This window comes from Silurus aristotelis (genome assembly GCF_946808225.1).
Source record: "Silurus aristotelis genome assembly, chromosome: 11".
NCBI lineage: Eukaryota > Metazoa > Chordata > Actinopteri > Siluriformes > Siluridae > Silurus > Silurus aristotelis.
The window spans coordinates 27,330,379-27,354,396 of NC_139584.1; the positions used below are offsets into that span (position 1 = coordinate 27,330,379).

General features: G+C 39.6%; 2 protein-coding genes across 2 annotated transcripts; both read right to left on the minus strand.

Moving 5' to 3' along the window:
• Positions 1 to 2,147: 2,147 nt before the first annotated feature.
• On the minus strand, positions 2,148 to 18,788 carry LOC310733143 (glutamine--fructose-6-phosphate aminotransferase [isomerizing] 1). The gene is made up of 19 exons (XM_083554140.1): positions 18,470 to 18,788; positions 14,464 to 14,571; positions 14,264 to 14,371; positions 14,051 to 14,176; positions 13,748 to 13,806; positions 12,832 to 12,966; positions 12,624 to 12,685; positions 12,413 to 12,492; positions 11,848 to 11,959; positions 11,250 to 11,413; positions 9,913 to 10,008; positions 9,710 to 9,807; positions 9,460 to 9,580; positions 9,215 to 9,372; positions 7,782 to 7,896; positions 5,709 to 5,836; positions 4,718 to 4,885; positions 4,083 to 4,244; positions 2,148 to 3,769 (listed from the first exon to the last, which is right to left on the minus strand). Exons 1-19 carry the CDS (start codon positions 18,474 to 18,476, stop codon positions 3,725 to 3,727), a joined length of 2,052 nt encoding a protein of 683 aa, XP_083410266.1. The 5' UTR covers positions 18,477 to 18,788; the 3' UTR covers positions 2,148 to 3,724.
• Positions 18,789 to 19,298: 510 nt separating this feature from the next.
• On the minus strand, positions 19,299 to 23,557 carry nfu1 (NFU1 iron-sulfur cluster scaffold homolog). Its single transcript, XM_083554164.1, has 8 exons — positions 23,401 to 23,557; positions 22,237 to 22,331; positions 22,022 to 22,157; positions 21,157 to 21,223; positions 20,928 to 21,045; positions 20,747 to 20,810; positions 20,464 to 20,638; positions 19,299 to 19,729 (listed from the first exon to the last, which is right to left on the minus strand). The coding sequence occupies exons 1-8, from the start codon at positions 23,457 to 23,459 to the stop codon at positions 19,679 to 19,681; spliced, it is 765 nt and encodes a 254-aa protein (XP_083410290.1). The 5' UTR covers positions 23,460 to 23,557; the 3' UTR covers positions 19,299 to 19,678.
• Between the last annotated feature and the right edge of the window lie 461 nt (positions 23,558 to 24,018).

Sequence of the window (24,018 nt, forward strand, 5' to 3'; positions counted from 1 at the left end):
TGGAATTCTTTAGGATCCTTTCTACCGAGAACAATCCGAATCAGTCTGACCAAAATAAGGAACCGCAGAAGACCTTTGCCACCTTTTATTTTAGACAGTTAAGAAGGTAGCAGTCGGCAACTGTTGGGTTCTCGAGCATGTCCCATAATCCCTAGCCACAAATGTATTGGGACACCTGACATTTCCAGCCATATGTGGTTCTTCTCCAAAATGTTCCCACAAAGTTTGAGGCACACAATTGTACAGGACGACTTGGGATGCGGTAGAATGACATTTTCCCTTTAACTGATCTAGAAGATGCAAAACTCCTGTTCCAGGAAGACACAAAGCTTCATGAAGATGTGGTTTATATGGGTTGGAGTGGAAGATCTCCTGCTATAGAGCTCTGACCTCAACCCTATTTAACCTTTGGGATGAATATTAATGCTGACTGCATCCCCAGGCCTCCTCACCTCACCTCCATCAGTTTGCTAAGACTCTTGTGGATGAATGAACACAAATCTCCAGAATCTAGTGGAACATCTTCCCAGAAGAGTGAAGTTTGTTATAACAGTAAATGGGGATTGTCAAATTGGATGTTCTAACAGCACCTTTGTAAGTTAGTATATTTCCCAAATGCAACATTTTAGGAGCTTTCTGAAGATGTTTTTAAAAGATGAGGAACATCAACAACAAAGATGGATGTTGATTGGGTTTGAAAAGCATTCCATCTAATGCTGTAATGCCAGAGGGGGTTTCAAGCACTGGAAATTCAGCCTCATGCTACTGCTGGGAAAAAACCAAAAAAAAAACCTGTGGCTGCCATCGGGTCTCCACGGACCTGCTGATCACCGAGTAAACAGATCATCAGAGGCTCGGCAAGCAGTTCCAAGGAAAAGTACAACCTTCATGTTACTCAATGCTACCAATCCTCTTCTAGAAAATAAAATAAAGAAAAAAAGGGAAAAAACTGTCCCGGCATATCTTCTAATCAAAACCATTCTTTTTCTTGGAAGTCCAAAAGCACCATCCTCTCCAAAGTTCATAAAAGTCAGGTTTCATCCAGAACATGTGAGGAGAAAACCACAACACTCAATAAAAAAAGAGAGAAAGAGAGAGAAGTGAAAGACAGAAGTGCTGCCAGTTTCCGTATTCGAGTTTTATTACTGCTTCAATACTTTTTTTAAATTTACCTTGAGCTCATAAAGCACATTGGTCTAAATCAACAGTGATGATAAATAAAGGCATAAATGTTCCTCAAGGGTTCTGTGGTTGGTTAATGGTTCTGGTTTTCTATTTCTGAGAGGGTTCTGTTTTACTAAACAATAAAGTTCAATACAGGTTTATTTATGAACATAATTAAAATATTGGGTTCCATTCTAATACGGACAAAAGTTTGTGGACACCTGAGCACAAGATTGGTGCTTTTTGAACATCTCATTCCACATTTCGTTCCCATTTGCTGTTATTAGAACCTCCACTCTTCAGGGAAGATGTTCCACTAGATCCTGAAGTGTGTTAATGAAGATGTGCCACAAGGGTGTTAGTAAAATTAGGTACTGATGTAGGTGAGGAGAGGAGGTCTGGGGTGCAGTCAGTGTTCACATTCATCCCAAAAGGATTTCAATAGGGTTGAGGTCATTTTATAGCAGATCTTCCACTTCAAACCATGTAAAGCATATCTCATAGGTCTATGACATGCTGAAACAGGTTTGGGTCTCCAAGTTCAAGTGAAGGTGAAAATTCATGCTACCGCATCCAGAGACACTCATCATCTTCTTCTTCTACTTCCGGCTGCGCCCTACTCTCACCACAAATCACAATATCATCTGCAAATACCATAGTCAATAGAGACTCCTGCCTGACCTCGTCCATCAACCTGTCCATCACCACTGCAAAAAGGAAAGGGCCCAGAGCCGATCCTTGACACAGTCCAACCTCCACCTTGAACCAGTCTGTCGACACTATATAGAACTGATTTCCTCCAACTTTGTGGGAACAACCATACAGGCATATGGCATTTTTTTTAATTAATGAAATTTTTATTTTTAAAGTTAAAAACAAGCTGCAAGACAAATCTAAAAGCCCCAAAAGTGATCCTAAAGTGTAGATCTACTTAATTAGAAATAATAATAATAAAAAAAAAAACTCAGACAAGAGCAACCAAATAAACATTGACCATTTTATTGCAACTACTCGGGTTGTACATAAAATCCCATAACCACATTCAAAACACAATGGCTTAATTCAGCAACCGCCATCTGAATCAGGAAATAAGGTTTTAAAAGCTCCTGTTACAAGAGATTCAGCAGCAACGTGTTTTTTCCCCCTTCTGTTCTGTAAATGTATGGTGGGTGTTAAGAGGAAATGCATAATCACCCCAACCTGACTCCAAATAAATGGCTCAAATAAAAAAGCAAACTGTGAGGAAACAGAAATAATTATAAATGAATAGAAAAAGGTTTGGAAGTAATGCAGACCTGACATGATTTTAACTCGGTGGTAGAACGAAGTTTACCGTCAGAAAGGTCTACAAGGGCCTGAGAAGCACTCAGAATCTTCATGTATATGCAGATACTTCAGGTTTAAATCTGCCTGATCCTTCGAGACAAAATCACAAGATGAGATCATTTAGAAATTTATACATTGCAGTAATAAAGAATATACCAGTAAAAAAAAAAAAAAACAACAACACACAAACAAGCATATGGTCCCGTGGTATCACTCAAACAGAAGGAAGGTGGTGCGATGTGGAGTAGCGGTGTACTTTCTTTTTTTTGTTTTGTTTAAGTAAAAGAAAAAAAAAAATTTTTTTAAACAAATGCAAACAAAGCAAAAACCCGGCAGATTATTTAAGGGACGCTCTTGAACTCCTCTGTTCTGAAGAACTGCTCATGGTGGAAAAATAACCCTGTTACAAAGTGCTGACAATGGAGACCCCTTCCATAAATTTGATCCCAACATCTCCTTACAAGACGACTTAAATTTTAGCTTAAAAATGAGCTGTTGCGATAGAAATGAAACAAACAAAAACCATTGGTATAAACTACTCTCAGAGCTGCTGATATAGAAAATCAATGTACACCGTTATATTCGAAGGTGCCGTGGTAACACCGGGTGTAGTTTAGTATATATTTTTTTTAAATCACGCGTATAAAAAGTAACAGTAACAAGCGACTTGAGTAACAATGCTGCTGAGGTCAAGTAAAATACAGAAATCAGAAAGAAAAAAAACCTGCATCCAGGACTTCAGTAACTAATGAGAACTCGATGACGAAAAGACGGGATCACCGTTCGGATTCACACATTTCACCGCTGCAATAAATAGAATCGATTGCGATATAAATTACGTATCCGCGTATAGAGAATCGTCACTGATAAGACTGCGTATGGTAAATTCGACGTGTCGTGCAACAGAACACCGGAAGACAAATTATTTTTTTAGTTTTGGTGTCAGATTGGTTTGGAGGATGAAAGAAAACGTCTGGCATCACGTGACGGAACGCGGAGGATATGCGTATGTTAAAGATGGCCGCCCCACACCCCGCCACCACCAACAAAAAGGACGATACAATCAACAAGCTGCTACTCCTCACATGGAGGTTCAGAAGGGAACAAGGTAAAAAGATTTTGAAACAGAATTGCTGTAGAAATCTGATTTTCTTTACTTCCAGTACATATAGATATATTTATATATGTGTGTTTTTAAAGGTCACATTCTGAAGGTTGTTGACACCCAAAGGCTTTACTCCACTGTCACCGACTTTGCCAAGTTCCTTGGGCAATCCACCTGCATTGAGAAAAGAAATGGAACCACGTATTTAATACATACGTTCAATTAAATTCAAATACTGAACTTAAGAATGAACAGTGGGTGTGGTGCAGAAAAATATCTGGTCTTTTTTTTTTTCTTCTCCCACTATTAGATTGCGGGGCAACTGTTCCGTAATGATTTTTCTGGTAATATTTTTTGGGACTTCTGTTGAAGTCAAAAAGACTAGCAAAACAAATATATAAATTTGGTGCCTTTTAAACATTTGAAGCATTTTTCCCCCCACATTACTGTGTCTATAGTTACGTTAAATAGTTAAACATTTCCTTACATCAAATCCCCTGAGCACGGCCAGGTGGAAGGACAACAGCTGGAGCGGGATGACACTGAGGACCCCCTGCAGGCAGTCCACGCAGTGTGGCACTTTAATGGTACGGCTCGAGCTCTTTATGGTCTCGTAGTCGTCCTTGTCGCAGATCACTATGGGACGACCCTGAAAACACGACACGATACAGGTTACACCCGAATCAGCAAAGAAGAGGAGTTAAGAGAACTGGAACTGTGACTGTTGTTTAGTAAAGTGCAAAAAAATATATTTCTACAATCATAAGTGTATCCTGGAATAAGACAACAGTCCAAAACAGAGGCTCGTTGATGCACGTGGGGAGTGAAGGCTGGTATGTGTGGTCTGATCCAACATTCAAACTCCTGTAGCTCAAACTGCTGAATAAGTTCATGCTGTTGATGATCGATGTTTTAGAACGGTTTTAGCAGCAAAAGGGGACCAACACAATATTAGGCATGTGGTCATAATGTGATGCCTATTGAGTGTGTGTGTGTGTGTGTGTGTATATATATATATTATGAGAGAGAGAGAGAGAAAGAGAGAGAGAGAGAGAGAGAGAGAGAGAGAGAGAGAGAGAGAGAGAGAGAGAGAGAGAGAGAGAGAGAGAGAGAAACTCAGACCTGTCTTGCCACCACTTGCTGCAGAGCATTTTGGCACTTGATGTACGTGTGATCTCTCATGATGATCATTATAACAGGCATGAGTTTGTCCACCAAAGCTAGGGGGCCGTGCTTCAGCTCTCCTGCCAGGATGCCCTCCGAGTGCATGTAGGTAATCTCTTTAATTTTCTGAAATACACACACACACACACACACACACACACACACACACACACACACACAGGGTTAGGTTTTTCACTTGCATCTAAAATTGATCTGAAATATCAAATATAAGTGTGTGCTATGAAAACAAACCCGATTTGTAATAAGATTTCTAAACAATCAGAAACAATACATGTGGAAAATAAAGTGTAAGATTCTCAAATTCAGCTAAGTATCTGATAATATGCTACCGTTTTGGCACTTCTGTTAGGCTGACAAAGTTGCTGTCCCCATGAGACAAAGCACTTTCTCAGCTCGCCTTCAGAACCCAAACACGGAACGTTAAACAGGTCCTCTATCGGTGTGTTGTGCATTAAAAGGACAGCGATGTCACGCGAGAGGGGAGTCACGAGTTGTTTTTGAGCTGGTGGATGCATTTTTGTGGGATGAGCTCCCGGATGAGCATGCACAGTGCTCTGCTTTACTGCAGCCTCCTCTCGGTGGTGTAACAAACACACTGCATGTAAATCAATCGATAATCTCCAATAATAAAATTTGCTACTAAAACAATGTGCGTGTGCCACTCTTTGACCTTGAGGGATCGAAGGTCTGAGCAAGTTTCTCTCGATGAGCGTAACGTCACAACTGAAAATGATTATGTGCCGCATGGAAAACCTCGCCAGGAGGGAATTAAGGGAGTCTTCGGTATTCCGTGTTAGCGTGAGAGCGATAAGCCGTCTGTTTGGTCATTGATACTGAAGGGGAATGAAAGCTACTATGAAGAGGAGGGTTGCTGTGTAGAGGATATACAGAATGGGAAATGAGGGAAAAGGTGCCGTCTGAGTCTCACCAGCGCCCCCTCCAGGCAGGTGGCGTAGTGGTAGCCTCGGCCCATGATGAGCACGCTCTTCTGCTGGTACAGCTCAGTGGCCAGCTTCTGGATCTCCTCATCCAGACTCAGCACATCCTTGATTAGGTCTACACAAAGCAAGAAAAGCATGTTTGGATCCGGTAGCATGAAATGCTGACTACACCCCAGACCTACTCACCTCAGCTACATCGGTACCAGACATTACTCGCACCATTGTGGTTAAATTATCTCCTCAAGAACACCCAAAAATCTAGTGAAACATCTTCCCAGTTATTATAAATGGAAACGGGGTCTAAATGTGCGATGGGATGTTCATAAAACAAAGCTGGATTATTTAAGTTCGGTATCTTCTCACCAGGATCTGGAAATGTGACTTTTTTTTTTACGGATTAATGTGAATTGCTTCGGTCATTGGGTTCTTTCGTGGGAAAGAAACTTGTAACGAAAACCAATTTACAAGGACAATAATTTAAACTGTTCCACAATACACTGTGTTTCCAGCTGTTTCAATACCATAGCAACCAACATACAATATATACGCCAGCTAAATGCGACTAAAATTCAAACGAATCATTGTCAACGCGGCGTCTAAAAACTGTACGAGACTCGTTATATTTTCCTGCTCCACTGCTGGAGACACAAAACCTCACACAATGGCATTAAAAAAAAAAAAAAAAAAGAAAAAACACCATCTGCACATTCCCATGATCCTCTCATAAATTTTTCCCTTTAGAGTGTATGAGTGCTGCAAGTTGCCAATGACAATAACTGTGTAATGAATAAAATAAAAAAATAAAAAAACCTTGCCTCGCCTTTGTTCCCATTCATTCGGTCGAGATCTTTTGTGAAAAGTGGTAGTGCCTACTGAGCCACAAAGCCACAATGAAAGTCCATTAACAGTCTAATCCTCATTGAGGATCGTTCTGATGCTGAACCGAAAACAAACCACTTGTGCTTGGTACACAAACACACAACTATAAGCATTCTGATGCAAATAATTTACCTTATACAAACACACACTCCTGTTATTGACAGCATCAGCAGTTTTGAGCTGTGTGTGTGTGTGTGTGTGTGTGTGTGTGTGTGTGTGTGAAGGCAGTATGAAAATTTAAGTCTTTCAGCAGTTACTTGTGAGCAGTAGAAAAGTCTAACAGAAATGGTCAGAGCTGTAGACCCCGACACACACACACACACTTCCCTGAGGACAGATATGGCCCATCAGCAGCATGAGGTCAGTGTCCTGATATCACCTCAGCTTTAATAACTAAAGGGAAATCTTATGTTTGCCTTTTCTATTATTTTATTAAATTTCTTCTCAAATTGAAGCCAAATGTTCTTGCCATCGTCGCAGAATCACGGAATGAGGACACCATGGAGACGCTCGTGAAGAGCTAAAGTAACAGCTTTGCCAAGTTCTTTGGGCAATTTCAGGGACTCAAGACGAGTTTTTTTTTTTTTTTTTTTTAGCTATTTAAGACGAGTCTTGGTTTCAGGGATTGAAGATGACTTGGTTTCAGAAACTGATGATTACTCTTGGTTTCGGTGTTTTACACAAACTGCGTCTTATCTATGCGTCTTTCTTGCATCATCTCATGGAGCGTTTCTCACCATTTGCTTGTTAATAAGGGATTTATATTAATTCTTTGTGACGACGTCTTTTGTTAAACACAGTATACAACTAAAAACTAACCGGCTTGCGCAATTCGATTGTACAGGGTTTCGTTTTGACAGAAACAAAAATCCATTTATTCTGTACAAGCGAAAACTGTGCACTCACACACACACACACACTCACGTATCAAAACAATGACGCCAAACACTGAATAAAAACAAACAAAAACAATCAGGAGTAAAATGGCTTCCTACTCTGGCTGAACTCTCATGAGTTTAGGAGAATTATGTATTAGTGGCTTCTAAGGAAAACTTTTTTTACGTTCCAAAAGTGAATCTAAAAACTCAAAAGCACCATGTTCAAGGTAACTGCAGTTAATTGACCCTTATGAAGTGTTTCTAAGAGAAAGACGGAGAAAGAGTGCGAGAGACGATGTTTACCTGGCAGCACTTTGAGGCCCTGAATGATTTCCCGCCTCCTTGGCTGCATGGAGATTCTGTCTGAGCACATAAGCAGGGCGAACATGATGAGGGCCACAAATTGACTGGTGTACGCCTGCGAAACACACACACACACACACGGGGCAACAGTGTAAGTAAATATATTCACACACAACATGGTTCCTACAAGCCTGCTGAACAAAAGCAACACACAAAAATATCGTCTAACACAACTGTGGCCAAATCCGTTCCAAGTCACTTCCGCACAACCTCTAGCCCACATAAACATATGGCTGGACCATCATCTTCCTCCTACTTATCGTATCGTTTCCCTTCCTTTGTTCGCTCATGCTTTTCATGCTCTTTCAGGTTTCACAATTTCTGCATTTGCTATTATAACGATTTTAAGACTGAATTAAAAGCTTTTTGTCAAGCTGCACGAAGAATATTTTGAGATGATACACGATGAATACTGTATATCATATGATTATGTCCAGACATGGTCTATCCTAAAAACACTTTTAAACTGACCACACCAAACAAAAGGAAATTATAATCCAGAAGACACAGTGAACAGGTTACATTTCTGATACACACCATGTAATAGCTTTCACAGCCTCAATCTGGCAACCAGATTAGCGCTTGGGGGAAGGATATGAATGAATGGATTTATACACTGACTGATGCTAAGATGGGACACTCAGAGAGCTGCTCTGTATGCAATTCTCAGACCTTCGTCTGGTAGAGGCCCTATAATGAGAAATGAGTATGACAGATTCGTCACCAAAAAGTCGCTGCTGTTTGATTTTCTGAAAATCAGCCTAGTATGCAATTACGGACTATTTACCGAATTTTGATCTGATCATGAATACGTCTCTGGGGAATGTTGCTGAAGATGCACAGAACCCCTGTTTAATGCCTCTTTCATCCCACATGCATGATAAAGCATTTTAATGTTAGATTTATAAAAATTTTATTTCAAACGTTTATGAGCATGAACCGAACCAAATATGGCATCATATCTGCTATCGAACAAAAACTCATTATACATACGACCGCTTGTAAAACGCTTCCGATGCGGCCAGAGCTGTAATTTCACAACCTGGCAGCTGTTCGCCTGCTTGCAGTCCTGAGCTTTGTGGCTCGCGCCGAAAACACCTGTTCACGCTCCCATTCCTGTGCTAACGAATCTATCTGATAAAATCCTCATGGGCTGTAATGAGTTCTAAGTTGTGAGTCCACTCAAATCGAAACTGTTCATTACAATGTGCTTTATATCTACAATATATTTCCTTATTAGTTTAAAGGGGGGGAAAAAAAAAAACTTGTTTTGTAGTTTCACAAGGCGAGATTCGGTTCGTAAATCTGCTTACGTAACTACGTGATCGACTTAAATAATGTGTGCTTATAAAAAGAGTGTAAAAAAAAAACACCTTGGTGCTGGCCACCCCGATTTCAGGCCCGGCGTTGATGTGGACTCCGCAATCGGTCTCGCGGGAGATGGAGCTGCCCACGGTGTTAGTGATGCCCACGGTGAGGGCGCCACGCTCCTTACAGTACCGCAATGCCATCAGACTGTCTGCTGTTTCACCTGAACCATAACCATAACAAAAAACATTTTGGACACTTTCTTAAAGGTAATATAATTGCAACACTTTTGATTGTACACTTTCCTGACCTGACTGGCTAATGAAAAAGCACACATCATCCCGGAAGACGGGTGTGTTGCGATCCAGGAAGTCACTGGCTAGTTCCACCATGACGGGCAGCTCGGTTAACTCTTCCAGCACCTGACGAGTCTGAGAGACGAAAAAAGTAAATACGGTAATACACACACCATCACAATTGTGTTAAAACACTTCTTGCTAGCTTGACTGAATGTGTGTGTGTGTGTGTGTGTGTGTGTGTGTGTGTGTGTGTGTACTCACTGCCACTCCTGCATGATAGCTTGTTCCACAAGCGATAAGGATGAGTCTCCGACATCTCTGGATCTCCTTAATGTGATCTTTCAATCCACCTAATGTCACTACACACACACACACACACACACACACACACATCAAAGGGGTGTAAAAAAAAAATAAAAATCTAAATATTTCTTCATCCTTCAAATTAATATGCACCATCTCACCCGTGTTGTCCTCGAAGTTCACTCTGCCTCTCATGGTGTTGACCACAGACTCTGGCTGCTCAAAGATCTCCTTCTGCATGAAAGAGCTGAAATTACCTGCACACAGGTTTCAACACAAAGTCACTGGTTAGGAGCAAAAACATGCAAAAAGGGTGCAACCACAGGATCGTATTCAGGGTAGAAACTAGTACAAATTCATCAAAAGGGTGTGTGTGTGTGTGTCTGTGTGAGGGGCTTTTATTTTCTTTATGTTTTCGAGTCAACAAAAGATCAGAGTTTCATAATTTTGATTAGAAAATGCAACTTTTTTAAATTTAATACGGAGGTCAAAAGTAAATGGCAGATATTTGTTATCGTATACAATATAAAACTTTCAGAGAGAGGCTCTATGTGATATCAGAACCTCACATGACACAACTATGTTGTACTCGTACGGTTATTGCTGAGATGTGAATAAGGACCGTTTAAGTAATAAATCCTCTCTACACGCCACTAATGAAACACTCTGTGTTGAAGAAACCTCATTCAGGCCGTATAACCTGAACCCAGTCACACCTGATCTCTGTGCCAGAATACGTCTTCAATTCCTCATTTTATTTCCCTTCGTGCAGAAACCTAGAAACTCCCAAACACATCACTTGTAAGAGTGTGTTGAGGTTTTAAAGTCGTTTGAATGAGAGAACCTGCAATCTTTCCTGCTTGAAGCAGAAGTCTGACACTGAGGCGTCGTAAAGAGGTTAGTTTTTGGCCCGTTAACGAATGCTTGACGAGGACGAGTGGAAAAGGTGCGAAATGCAGGAAGCCGGTCGCATTAGAAATGTAGGTCATGGACACTTCTGATAATAAAGAGAAAGACAAGGTGGAGGAGAACAAAGTGCAGTGCTGCCCCCTGATGGTAAAGAATATTCTGTCAGCTAAAATAACTGACAGAAAATTGCTGATAATTCAGATGTCAGTATCCCAGAATCCAATGCAGCCGCACATACGAGGCAGATGCTTTGGTATTTAGAGATCTACAAGATGATGGAATTCTAAAAAAAGGTCCGAAAAAAAGAAATCGTAGCTGCGTCACCCTCTTTAAGCGAAGATGATGCGAGAAACAAATAAGACTTTCCATAAGGATATTTTTGAGATGAGAGAAAATCACCAAAGAAATATAGTCTAGATGAGAGATGCCCAAACTAGCGTCTTTGACTTGGCCTGCCATGCAAAATGGCGTTCATACAGATAGTCATTTATAATTAAAAATAACATTTCTTTTTTTTCAGTTTAAGCTGAAAAATTCCTGAATACAGTTTCATACACAGGGTCCTAGTGCCTGCACCGTTCTGTCTCACCCTTCATGATCTGCTGCAGCTCCATCTGCAGGGTCTGGATGGCACGAGCCGGATGATCTCCTACTCTCCGTTTGATCCGGTGGATGGACAGGCGGCCCTCCGACACAGCAGCGATGTCGTCGTCTTCCAGGAAGATTACTTGGTTCGTGTGCTCAATCACGGCGCTGTTACAAATCCAAAGAACAAGGGGAAAAACGTTATAAAAACATTTCGCATAAAGATGAAAACAGGACGACAACGTTAAAACACGAGTCAGGCCCAGACTCCAACACACATTACATCGTTTATTCAAAACATCAAAATAATCACGCCAAATATTTTTTTGCTCAATTGTCGGCCAATAATTCAATCAGTTTCGGAACAAAATATTTTTAGACTTAAATAAATAAATAAAACACAATACTTTTTACAAACTGAAGACTAGACACCACAAAGCAGCTACGGTAATAATATTAGCTGCGTTTTTTAAGCTTTTTTGTGTCAAATTTTAGATGTGTGGGCATCATTTGAACTATAATCTATTTGTAATAGTTGTCTATGTTAATCAGAGTAACTTCAACAGTAAACCGTAAGAGGAGGTGGTAGAATGGGAACAGACCTGGCATCAGAGGCGAAGTAGTACTCAACAGCTTTCTCGTCCACAGGAAACAGGCAGGTGTCCTGGTCCATCCTGTTTAGAGGCCCACCACAGCTCTTCTTGTCTTTACCAGCTACAAGAAAAAAAGAGTTTGCTTGATGTTGTGCTGTTACAAGAAAACAATCAACGACAGGGATGTGTGATGTGGCCTGGTGCAACACTGAGCCACTTTTACCACCCTGGTGTTCATTATGTTCCAGCAAAGACATGTTCTATTTCTGTTATGGCACAGAAAATCCCCATTAGCATTTCTATAAATAAATAAAAAAAAAAAAAAAAAAAAGTTGTAGTGAAATTATAACTATACAACTATAAATAGATAAAATGTACAAGTTTTCCTCTCGTTCATTTACAGGCTGTTAATTGTGTGAAATGAGATGCTATAGAAACACTACAGAGAGAGAGAGAGAGAGAGAGAGAGCCGTGCCAAACTGGATAAATGATTCCACACAGCCTGACCAATCAGAATCGAGAATTTCATTACGAAATCTGATTTCTGGGTAGACGTCTCGCATGTGACTCTCACCTGAGCGGTAGAGGATAGGAATGTGATCTGCTGAGAGCTTGTGGTCGCTTTTTACACCCATCAGCAGGGGACTTCCTCTCCTGTAGGGGAACACAAAGCCAATCATTACATCATCCTGAGGATCCTTGTATGTTAGAATCACCACCTCAAAATAACTTTGGACTTTAATTGCTCATAAGCACTTCACGATGAATTTTGTTCGGAGAAGTACCTCGTTCCCACAGCCTCTCCAGGGTAGTGCACGCTCTTGAACACCAGGGCGAAGGCTCCCTCCTATAATCAAATCAATCAGATGTAAATTCTATTTGTCACAAACACATTCATAGAGAGTGAAATGTTTTGTTCTAAATTACACAGACCGGTGTTTAACATGTTAAAAATAACTCACTGTGATAAAAAGTGAAAGAATTAATGTTTACCAGCTGCTGGGTGACCTGCTCGACGAGCGTTGCAAAGCTAATCTCGTCGTTGTCGCGGTTGTCGTACATGTACTTCACCAGTTTAGCGATGGTCTCTGTGTCAGTCTCGGACTCAAACTCATAACCTTTACTTTCCTGGAGGGTGGGGGCAAAGACAAATTCTGTCTTAGATCAAATTAATACTCTACAATGTGAATATGAAAGATGGAGGGTTTTTTTTTGCAAAAGTATTGGGACATCAGACTTTTCCAGCCATTTCAAATCAAACTACAGCCCCGAACATGTTCCATCGTCACGACAATGACTTGTGACCTGTTATAGAGCTCTGACCTCAACCTTGTGGCTGATCGAGCACAAAAGCCCATTCCAAAACCTTGTGGAACATCTTCCCAAAAATAGTGGATCCTTCTAATGACAGCAAAATGGAGACCAAATGTGAAATGGAGCTCCAGTAACCTCCAGAACCATAACCTTAATTATCATAAGAAGTTAAACATCAAAAAGTGTGTGTTCTAATAGCTACAATCAAATTATTTGTTATATTTATGGAATTTAAATCCATTTACCTCTGTTTTTAGTCACCTTGTTATGTTCAACGTGTAAAACTTTTTTGTTTCTGCAATGGTCTGCTTTTAGAATTTAATGATCCATAAAAGGTCAGTATTCTATTCTTATGATTCTTATTTATCATGCTCACAGCTTGAGAGTATAAGCCTGTTAAAGCTTCCTTAAATCGAAGTTGTACAAAGTTTAGAAAGGCAAAATTTAATATATAAATCGGAGCGTGTCAACAGGAACACCACCTTCTGAAGTTTGCTGAAGAAACTTTCATATTTAGCTCAATTGAAGACGGAATTCTCGCATTCTAACCTAAAAAAAAAAACGAGGAAATGATGAGTTGAGAGTCTTAACCTACCAGGAACTTCCTCAGGTCTTTGTAGTTGGTAATGATTCCATTATGAATGACAATGAACTCTGATGAGGAAAAAAAAAGCATTTCAGAAGAAATTCAGATTCAGACACAAAAAAAGAAAAACACAGAGGAATTAAATATTCCTTGTCTTGTTATTGAGTGAATACCAGAAGTTAATGTCAGTATTTTTATGCGGCAGTGTAACAGGAATTAGGAGTGATGCTGATGCGTTTAAAATGCTGTCTAATCGCACAAACGATATTGTGCGTCACTTTATTTAGCACCTACAATTTCAATATGACCCACCGTTGTGTTTGTCGGATCTATGTGGATGACTGTTAACAGGACTGGGAACGCCGTGTGTGGCCCAGCGAGTGTGCGCGATACCGAGGTGGACGTCAAACTCGACATCAAGATCGATGTCCTGCTGCTCTGTAAAAGTCACACAATGTTAAACTCAGCAAAAAAAAACCAAACAAACAAACAAATTTCACTCTGATATGAAAACCATTATCTCACTGTGGATCTCCTCATCCAGGGCCTTGACTTTGCCGCTCTGTTTGATGAGCTGGATGCTCTTGGCATTGCTCTCCCAGTCCTTACTGTTTCCTCCATCGATGCCCACACCTGATCAGATAACACACACACACACACACACACTTTAGTGTCTGCACAATATCACCATTCGTCTCCACAAAAACAGTGATGTGTTCGTTTACCTGCCGAGTCGTACCCGCGGTACTCCAGTCGTTGCAGGCCTTTGATCAGGACCTCAAGGATCTCACGCCGAGTGCGAGGGACGTGATAGTTGAGATACGCAAATATTCCTATGGAAAGAGAATGAATGAAGATCTCTCAGATCTTAAAGTAAAAAAGCTCTTCGGTTTTTAATAGTAAGCATCAGACGATACACTCAGTCACCATACAGGACTTCAGATACAAAAAAGAATTGATTATTGTAAAACAAAGATCCAACCAAATCAGTACATTGTTTATTAAAGAAGGGTGCGACTTTAAATCAAGGTTATTTTGATATTTTTCATTGTCATAAAATGAAATGCCAGAGAGAGTTTTGCATTTCCTCATACCAAAAAAAAAGAAAAATCCTGATTATGACAAACACGTGTCTTGATGCTGGATTGTTTTTAGATGTGAAGAAAAGTGCATGTATATACAATGCTTTACAATAAACCTTCTGGCTGCCCTACAAATCTTTCAACATTCTGTAGCGCAAATAATTCTGTCCCGTGCCTACTGTACACGCACTGTATAGACAAATTATCTGGGACACCTGACTTTTTTCAAGTATGGTTTTTTCCTAAACTGCTACCACAAAGGTGGAGTCACACACTGGTATTGACTGTCATTGGATGCAGGAGCATGTAGCTGAATTGAAATATGAAACCCAAACCTGCCCTGTAAACAAAGCCAGCTCCATGAAGATATGGTTTACATGGTTTGGAATGGAAGATCCTGCCTGCTGTAGAGCTCTGACCTCAACCCTACTGAACACCTTTGAGATTAATGGGAATGACGACGGCACCACAAACCATCGGAGCAGCTTCCCTGAAGTGTTTAGGTTTATAATAACCGCAAATGTGACTGCTGTAAACTATCTGTGGAATGTTCAAACAGCATATACCAACCCTATGTTCAGGTGTCCACCACGGCCCCGACCCCTCATATAGTGTACAACTCATTTTTTGTATATTTTTTATAAATAAAACATTTATACTAGTGAGCAATCACAGTCTTTTGAACCTCCAATAGAATAGCAACAGATTATCAGCAATAGATTCTGCTGAAGGTCTTCCAGTGTCGAGATACAAGCAGACCTTGGCCATATCAGGTCCATATCAGACTAATATCAGTATCTAGACAATACAATCAGGGACCAACCATCACCAACCACACACACACCTCCGTAATAGACACATGCTCGGGTGTGAGGAAAACGTCAACCCTCACATGAGGAAGAACAGAGATAAAATAGTTTTGTCTGACAAAGAAAAAAAACAAGGGTTTGAAGAACTGGTTTCTCTGTTTAGTGTTTGGGAGAACTCATTGTTCTTATTCTGTTTAATATTTTTTGTAATAGTTTTCAAAGCTTTATCATATAACTATGTTGGACTACACCCCCATAGAGTGTATATTCCAGAGAAAGATCACCAGAAATAATCCAACATTTACTCCCTTTCACTTGTGCTCATTCAGTAGCATGAAGGGCTACCGTTGAAACTTAATTAAGAGAGGATAATAATGATCATAAATGATTCATCTATTAATTAATGGCTCTTCCCCCCCCCCCCCGTCTCCCTTCCCAAAAAAATTAATGAAGAAAACAAAACGCAGAACTGTCTGGGAGTATGGCTCGGAGTATGGAAATGACCGAACAGAAGCAGCATTCAGCAGAGTTCAACACAACACACACTGATGCGTGTGTAAGACATACCGAACACACACACACAAGGCTTGGCTTTGTGAAACGCTGAGAGTCTGTGGGATCAAAACAGTGCTGAAATGGAAAAAAACTAAAATTACAAATTTTGCATTCTTTGTTTTGTTACACAGGCACCATTGCAAACTGTAACTACTCACTCAGATAGCATTACATACGAGCAGCTGCAGATGAGGAAAGTCAATTCATACTGTTGCAACGTGTTATGAAAAAGGGGGGAAAAGCTGCACTACGTGAGCAAACCTGGTGGAACAAAGACCACACTATGGCCTTAACCATGAAGCTTTTCTTTACAAATTAATGAATGAACACTCATATGAACATCAGGTGATTGTAAAGATGTGACCTCAGTGGACTCGGGTACATCCTGTAAAGTGCAACGCTGACGCACATTTCTACATTTCTTTTTTTTTTTTTTTATAAATATCAGTTATGCATTTATGCCATTCGCTTTAATACAACTGAGCACCTTAGAAAACGTGTTACCTTGATTAATGCCCCAGCAGTGGAAGCTTTTCCGAGCCGGTATTTGAACTCACAACCTTACGATCATACAGTAAGTTCAACATCCTAACCACTGAGCCTGTACTTCCGTTTTACAGATTGTGCAACAAACAAACGGTCCTGCCTCGACCAATAAAGATGCAATTAGAAAAATGACACAAGCTGTTACAAAAGGTGTTTATGAGCTTTTTGATGCATCGTAATGAACTTGAGCATTACTTTCAGTCTGTATAAACATCAAACAACGATTGTTTTTACTTTCTTGTGTAAATTCAGCAATTCAATAATTTTCCTTTTTATTGTAAAAAAAAAAAAAAAAAAAAGGACCCTTTTATTAATCTTTTGTAGAGGAAACAAAAGGGCTCTTTATAATAATAAAAAAGAAAACGAAAATCACCTCCAGATCACTTGAGATCACGACTGTCAGTTTGCGTAAACCTTTAATAATAAAAGCACAAGAAGGCTGTGCGTGGCTCTCTAGTTTTATACTTTCTATACAAAATTATATATAATATACATGATTATAAATAATGTATTATATATAAAATGATATACTTACTGTAAAAATAGATAGATAGATAGATAGATAGATAGATAGATAGATAGATAGATAGATAGATAGATAGATAGATAGATAGATAGATAGATTATTCATTAATCATTTTTTATTAATAATAAAAAAAGCAGCTTTTATTTTTTGCTGTTTAAGGGTCATTATTGTGTACAAGCAATTACATTTTCGAACATTTGGGTCTTTCGTTACATAAATTTGTATATAGAAGCACTTTTGTGACAGTGAGACAGAATCAAAAACACATTCATCATAAATGTTTGGTGTGGAAATTGTTTAAGAAGCTTGAGAAATTGTATATGTGAAGAAAAAAAAAAAAGAAGCTTAAATAGAGATTTCCTGCTTTTTAGGGCAAAGTCACTTGAGACATGTCGTAGAATAGCAGTATGTCATCTGGAAAAGGACATAAAAACAAAGACATGGGGACACGGGGTGTTCATGTGTTTTTGTCCTCTTTGAAAGTCACCCGGTTGTAATTAATAAAGCCTGAGACACACAGCAGACACGAGTTTACTCACATCCGGCATAGGAATGAATGAAAAGGTGAGCGTCCGCGGCTGCGTCTCAAACCACTTGTTAGTCCCTATCTAGGCGGACTACATAGTGCCCGATTATACTGCGTCTACACAGTCTCCAGTGCACTCTATAGTCAGAGACGTGGTGATTTGGAATCAGGCCCGACAAAGCAACTAGCGTAGAAGACTATAACGCAAACGTGATGCAGATGTAGGTTTCAAATGAACAAAACTTGGCTTTGAAAGTAAAAAAGGTGGAAAATAAATATTTCATTAAAAAACAAACAAAAAATTACCACTAATACCGCGGAAATTAAACAACCATTTAAAAGACTAGCATCTTTTACACTCAAAAGTATCCAACATCTTCATTTAATCCTCGCCTTAATGATATTACGTGACAGGAATTTATATTTAATTATGTATTCATGTAAATAATAATAAAAAATATGTTAATCCGGTGCGCTCGCGCAGTTGTCGCTGAGGTAAAAAAAAAAAAAATATATATATATATATATATTGCTAGCATGCTAACATCCATCCAAGGTGTTACAGACAGCTATTAATAGATAATTAAATAAACCCCGAACACTTGAAGAAACGCCGGTGCGTTCCCAGCTTTTACCAAATACATGTTTAATGAATTTATATGATATATTTCTCGTTCTCACACTCACCACACATGTCTCCGGCGCGGTGATAAAACTACTGTTTAGTTTCCTCCTGCGACTGATTCAGTGTCAGGATTTAAGTCCCGCCCATCGCCGACTCCTATTGGATGACAGTAAGGCGGTCACCGCGTAGTCGCGATTGATTGGTCGAACCGGCTGCCACTCACGTTCGGGAGAACAGATAGACGTGGCAGCAGGATGCGTCCATGATGTTGGCCAGCACCTGAGAGCTGCTCTGACTGGCGCTTACCTACTGCCACTGAATATAACGAGTTCCGTGTACACAGTGGACCACACCTGAGCAATCTAACGTGTATCCTTGATAGGTTTGATTAGTTGCCTTTACACACACACACACACACCCCAAACACACATGCAATTCTTTTCAACTGGCTCTGAAATGAACCTAATTGATTTTTTTCTTAATAATTTTTACTTTTAAACAAGCCACATATCTCCAACTTTAACCCAAAAGGTTAATTAATCAAAAACGTTTCTGAATTCATGCACCTTTATTAATATAAGTCTCTTTATAATAATTTACGAGATGAAATTATGTATGAGATGAAAATCACCTCCAGATCGTTAGTCATTTTGCACATATCTTAAGCTACCAACTCTTCTTTTAAAACAAACAATCTACACTTATTATACAAGGCTTGGGTGAAGAAAAGGTGTCCAATCCAATCCAATCTAATGCACAACAGGCAGGTGTGGGAGCAGGTTTTCATTCCAAAACAAGTCACCAAACCAGATTCTACCTGTATGATTGGTTGAGCTAGGGTTAGTTTTAGTTTGTGTTGTTTGTCGAACAGAAATATAAGAAATGACAGTATATTTTCAAATGTTTTAATTATGATTTGTGTCCTTAATTACCTTAATTACAATTATACACATTCACATTTCAGTCCTTTGAGAGGAAAAGAAAAAAGAAAACGAACAAAATTAATTGTGCATGCGAGGGTTTGTGTGTTCTTGCGACAGTGCAATAAAGGAAATCAGTTAAATAAATAAAAAAATATATGATCAACTTGAACCGTTTCAGATATTCCCGTAATAAACGTTATATAACGGTTCTAAAAATCCCCTTAAAATGTCTAAAGGAAAACCTGTTAACTTTTTGTGCAATCGTATTAGTGAGCGTCATCCTGTTTTTATCGATGTCAGCCTCTTCATTCTCGATCAGATGTTCAGATCCTGCTTACTCTCCCGCACTCACTTGTGGGTCTGCTGATTCAATTTCTCGGCTTCGACCTCGTCCTTCACCTGGAAGAAAGCAAACGATCCGTATCACGCGTTGAATGCACGTCATCTATAAACTATAAGGAAGGGAGTCGTCAACAAAAACACTTCCTGTTCCCATCCTAAAGTTAATGGTTTTCCACCATTTTGCACACAAATACAGTTTTTTCCCAGTATTTCATTGAAATATTGTCTAACAAGAAGACAGGAAATGGAAGTGTTGTTTAGAGGTTGACCGATCGATCGGCCGTCTGATTAATCGTGCCGATCTTTTGCCATTAATAAATTGATTGTGCTGCAAATGAGGCCGATTAGTAGGCCGGAGCATCTGACACACCAAACCTGCTCTTGCGTGAGGGAACAAAACTCTCTCATACCAGCAGGGGGCAGTAGTCTGCATTCGGCATCCAAACAGGGAAACCGTAAGAGCTAGAACCGTAAACCTATAAAGCAAGCAGCGTTTACACCGGCCCAAATCATTACTAAAGGATTAGACGTTTTTCAATCGTGTCTGCTAAGTCGAGAAGACAAACGCAAGAATGACAAGCGTCTTTACCCCCCCAATCAGCGACTTTTTGAAACTGTATTATTAGGAAACTTTAGCTGTAGTTTACTCTAAGGGGAGGCTCGGGTACCAAAACCTGCTAACAAAGTGCACTGATTGGTTCAGGGGAAGAAAAAAAAGAAAAAAAGAAAATCGGCATCATATATCCAAATATGAATATACACCTCGTGATTCGCGTTCTTCTCCCACTCACCTGTTCCACCCCCTCAACCTCGGGGACGTAAAACTGCAGCATGTTCTGGATGCCGCTCTTTAGCGTGACGATGGAACTGGGGCAGCTGGTGCACGAGCCCTGGAGCTGCAGTTTCACGATGCCGTTTTCGAAACCCCGATAGAGCACATCGCCTCCATCCTCCTGCACCGTGGGCCTGGGAGAGGTACCGGCACAAAAAACTATTTACTCCTCTTATATGTATAATAGGAGGAAAATATAAACCAGATAGAACCGGCACGAGAGGAAGAGGCCGTGAAGATACCTGATCCGTGTGTCGAGCAGCTCTTTAATGATGGCCACCACCTCGTCGTCGTCATCCGAGGGCGCTAGATAGAAACGACAGGTAAATCAATAAATCAAGGTTTTATGATAGGTTATAACTAAGCAGGTAATAACTACAGCGTGAAAAAAAAAATCCTGTCGGGACACCGAACACACAGTACCGGTGTCTGCACGTGGAGCGGCATCTTCGTTAACTACAGGAAGTCCCGACGTGAAGAAGTCCATAATGGTAGCGAAGACGTCTGGTTTAATCACCTTCCACTCCATGTGTGAATCAGTCTGGCAACAACAAAACTCAAGTACTTATGGGTGTTATATAAGCGGCCATTCGAGTTAGAGATATGAATGAGATCTTATTAGGTAAAAAAAAAAATAATCTAATTTGCGTACCTTTGTGATGGTGATGAAATCAGGGCCTAAGAAGACACTTTTGACTCCGTCGATTCTGAAAAGCTGCCTGTGTTTAATAAAAATAAATAAATAAATAAATTGTCACGATTCAAGAGACTGATATCATCAGAATATCAAATCAGAATGCTTTATTGATCCCACAGGGAAATTCTAAGGTTGCAGTTGCTAACAGTACAAACAAAGTGAAGATTAAAAAATAAGATCAAATATAAGAAATGTTAAATAAATTATATATATATATATATATATATATATATATATATATATATATATATATATATATATATATATATATATATTGTTCTAAAAATCAGACTACAGTGAATTAGTTATTGCACATGTAACATGTGACCATATGATTAATATGTGCTTATTTTTTTCATCCTATTCCACATTTATTCTGGAAAATGTTCTAGATCTTCTCATTCGGAGACAAGGGTGTTAGTAAAGTCAGGTACTGATGCAGGTGAGGTGAGGAGGCCTGGGGTGCAGTCAGCTTTCCAATTCATTCATGTTCAATAGTTTTGAGGTCAGAACTTTACAGCAGGAGATCTTACACTTCAACCCGTGTAAAGCATATCTTCAAGGAGCTGGCTTTGTGCACGTGGAACACGCTTGGGTCGTACGTTATCCGTGCGGGTAAATGAGCAGTTTCGATTAGAAACAACAACATACCAAAATGAGTGCAATATTATTACATGTTCTCGACATGTAATAATAATGTAATGTTCTGACCAATCAGAGCTGAGAATTCATAATGACAAGGGTTCTTTGTCTTCAGAGGGCAGAATAGGCTGCAATAGGTTTTAATAATAATAATAATAATAATAATAATAATAATAACCTGGCCAATGGAGAGCAGAAAGCATCTCTTGGAGCCACAAAGTCCATAGTACCCGAGTCCAAGACCGTCCGCCCAGGCAGAAATTTCAAACTGTTCGGATTTGGAGTGTCTTGAATCTGAATGAACATGTTTCGCACTAACGGGGGGGAAAAAACAAAACAAAACATTTCTCTAAGTCAGTTGAACATCAAACCTTTTGTGCTCTAAATACTCACCGAACGTGGCTATAGGGCATCGTGGCAGCGTCGTCTTTTTGAAGGAAAGCCTTGTGAGTGCAGCTCCATGGTGATGCCTACATGCAGGAGTTCTTCTGGGGATGGAGAAGTAAAATCAGACTTCATTTATTCATTCATTCATTCATTTATTCACTCAGGATGTCATGCAGTGTCACGTGTCTAGACAGGAAGTATTATATGACCTGTCATTTAAATGATTAAACCACACCACTGTTCAACTCCGACTGACCACTCGGCATTGAACATTTTCTTTAACAGCAGCTCTAAAGATGTCGTTCCTATAGCAACAGCTTGTTTTATATCAACTTTGGAGTATCATAACAGTCTGGGACTGGAGAATACAGAGTTATAACATCAATCCAGGTCTTAATAACATCAATATGACACCGCGGCTAAAGTAGCATTTAATATTACAGAGAAACGCAATAGAACAGAGCTCTGCATCATGGACAGGAATCTCAGACAGTGAGAATGAATGGCATCACTAAAGTGAGAAACCCAATGAATTCAAATCAACAAGTCTCCTTTCACTGCAGCCACAACTGCACCACCACTAACAGAAGCAACAATATTAAGCCTTATAACATGACCCCTGGGTTTGTGTACATTGTTCCGTGCACTACGGAATTTTTTTTTTTTAAGTCCGGGTTGAAAATGTCCTTGTAAGCGACCAAATTAATCAATTTCTTCTCCTCTGCCAGCCGTTGGAATAATAATTAAAAAAAAACAGCAATTGAATTCACACGTATATATTTGAGCTTGTGAAGTCTGCTAAAGATGCGAGCTCCGATCAGTGACGCTTTCTGACCGTCCAATCAAATAACGTAAAAATGCCGAGGTTATTGGACGCCTGCTAGATGGCCTCAGTGCTGCCAACTCGAAATCTGATTGGTTAAAGCGCATGTACTTTAATTTAATAATTGAATAAATATTCATGGTTGCAAATATAATACAGCGTAAGTCAGTACTTACGATAGAGTTTAGTATAATAATAAATTATTATAATAATAAATAAAAATAATAAGCCACTCAGTCCTAGTCAGTGACGTTGAGACGCTGCACAAATAAACCCGTTATTTATTTGTACCTAGAAAACTAAAATCATCACATCACAAACGATTACACCATGAAATTCCCACTTACGCTCCCGTGACCAGTAAAAATAGATTCCGTAAACCACCTGCACCCCTGTACGCCGCCATGTTTGTCAGGCTGAAATGGCGTCACTTCCGTCACAACTCAACAGCGACGAAAGGTTAACTTCCGGTTTACTCGGCAGCCGCTAGGTGGCGCGCAATACTCTGTGAGCGTGTAGAAAGCAAACGCTGCAATTCATTTCTTTACTGACTAGGAAGGTTTTTAGAAAATCATTTCGAAATGTGACTATTCCTGGAAAGAATAAATATAAGATGATATATTACAAGACAAAATAATATAATAATGATTAAAGTAAAAAAAAAAAAAAAAACATAGCTTTAATGGAGGCCATTTTATTACCCTTGAGGAATGGAGTCTAATTTGTACTTAGGTTATAATAATGATAATCTTTCAATGTTGACTTTCTGCCTGTAGTCTTAATTTTGATCATGCCTGAACTCAAATGATTCTTGGAACGGTTTAGTGGTTTAGGAAAGGTCTACAATGTGATCTACACTCCCCATGGTACAATAGTGTGATTATAGTCTTTAAACACTGGAGAGTGAGAACTAACATGAGCACTGGAGTGTGTGATTATGAGTAACGACTTTTCTACAGTTTTAT

Bases quoted from the DNA above. Each gene is read 5' to 3' on its own strand.
- LOC310733143 (XM_083554140.1), bottom strand. The intron at 5,837-7,781 runs GTAAACATCGTC...TGCTTTGTGTAG, and splicing joins GGGCCTCAAAGTGCTGCCAG to ACCTAATCAAGGATGTGCTG. The intron at 3,770-4,082 runs GTAAGGAAATGT...TTCTCAATGCAG, and splicing joins CCGTGCTCAGGGGATTTGAT to GTGGATTGCCCAAGGAACTT.
- nfu1 (XM_083554164.1), bottom strand. From the start codon at position 23,459: ATGGCGGCGTACAGGGGTGCAGGTGGTTTACGGAATCTATTTTTACTG. The intron at 22,332-23,400 runs GTAAGTGGGAAT...CTCCATCCCCAG, and splicing joins TTTTTACTGGTCACGGGAGC to AAGAACTCCTGCATGTAGGC. The intron at 22,158-22,236 runs GTGAGTATTTAG...CCCCCCCGTTAG, and splicing joins ATGCCCTATAGCCACGTTCG to TGCGAAACATGTTCATTCAG.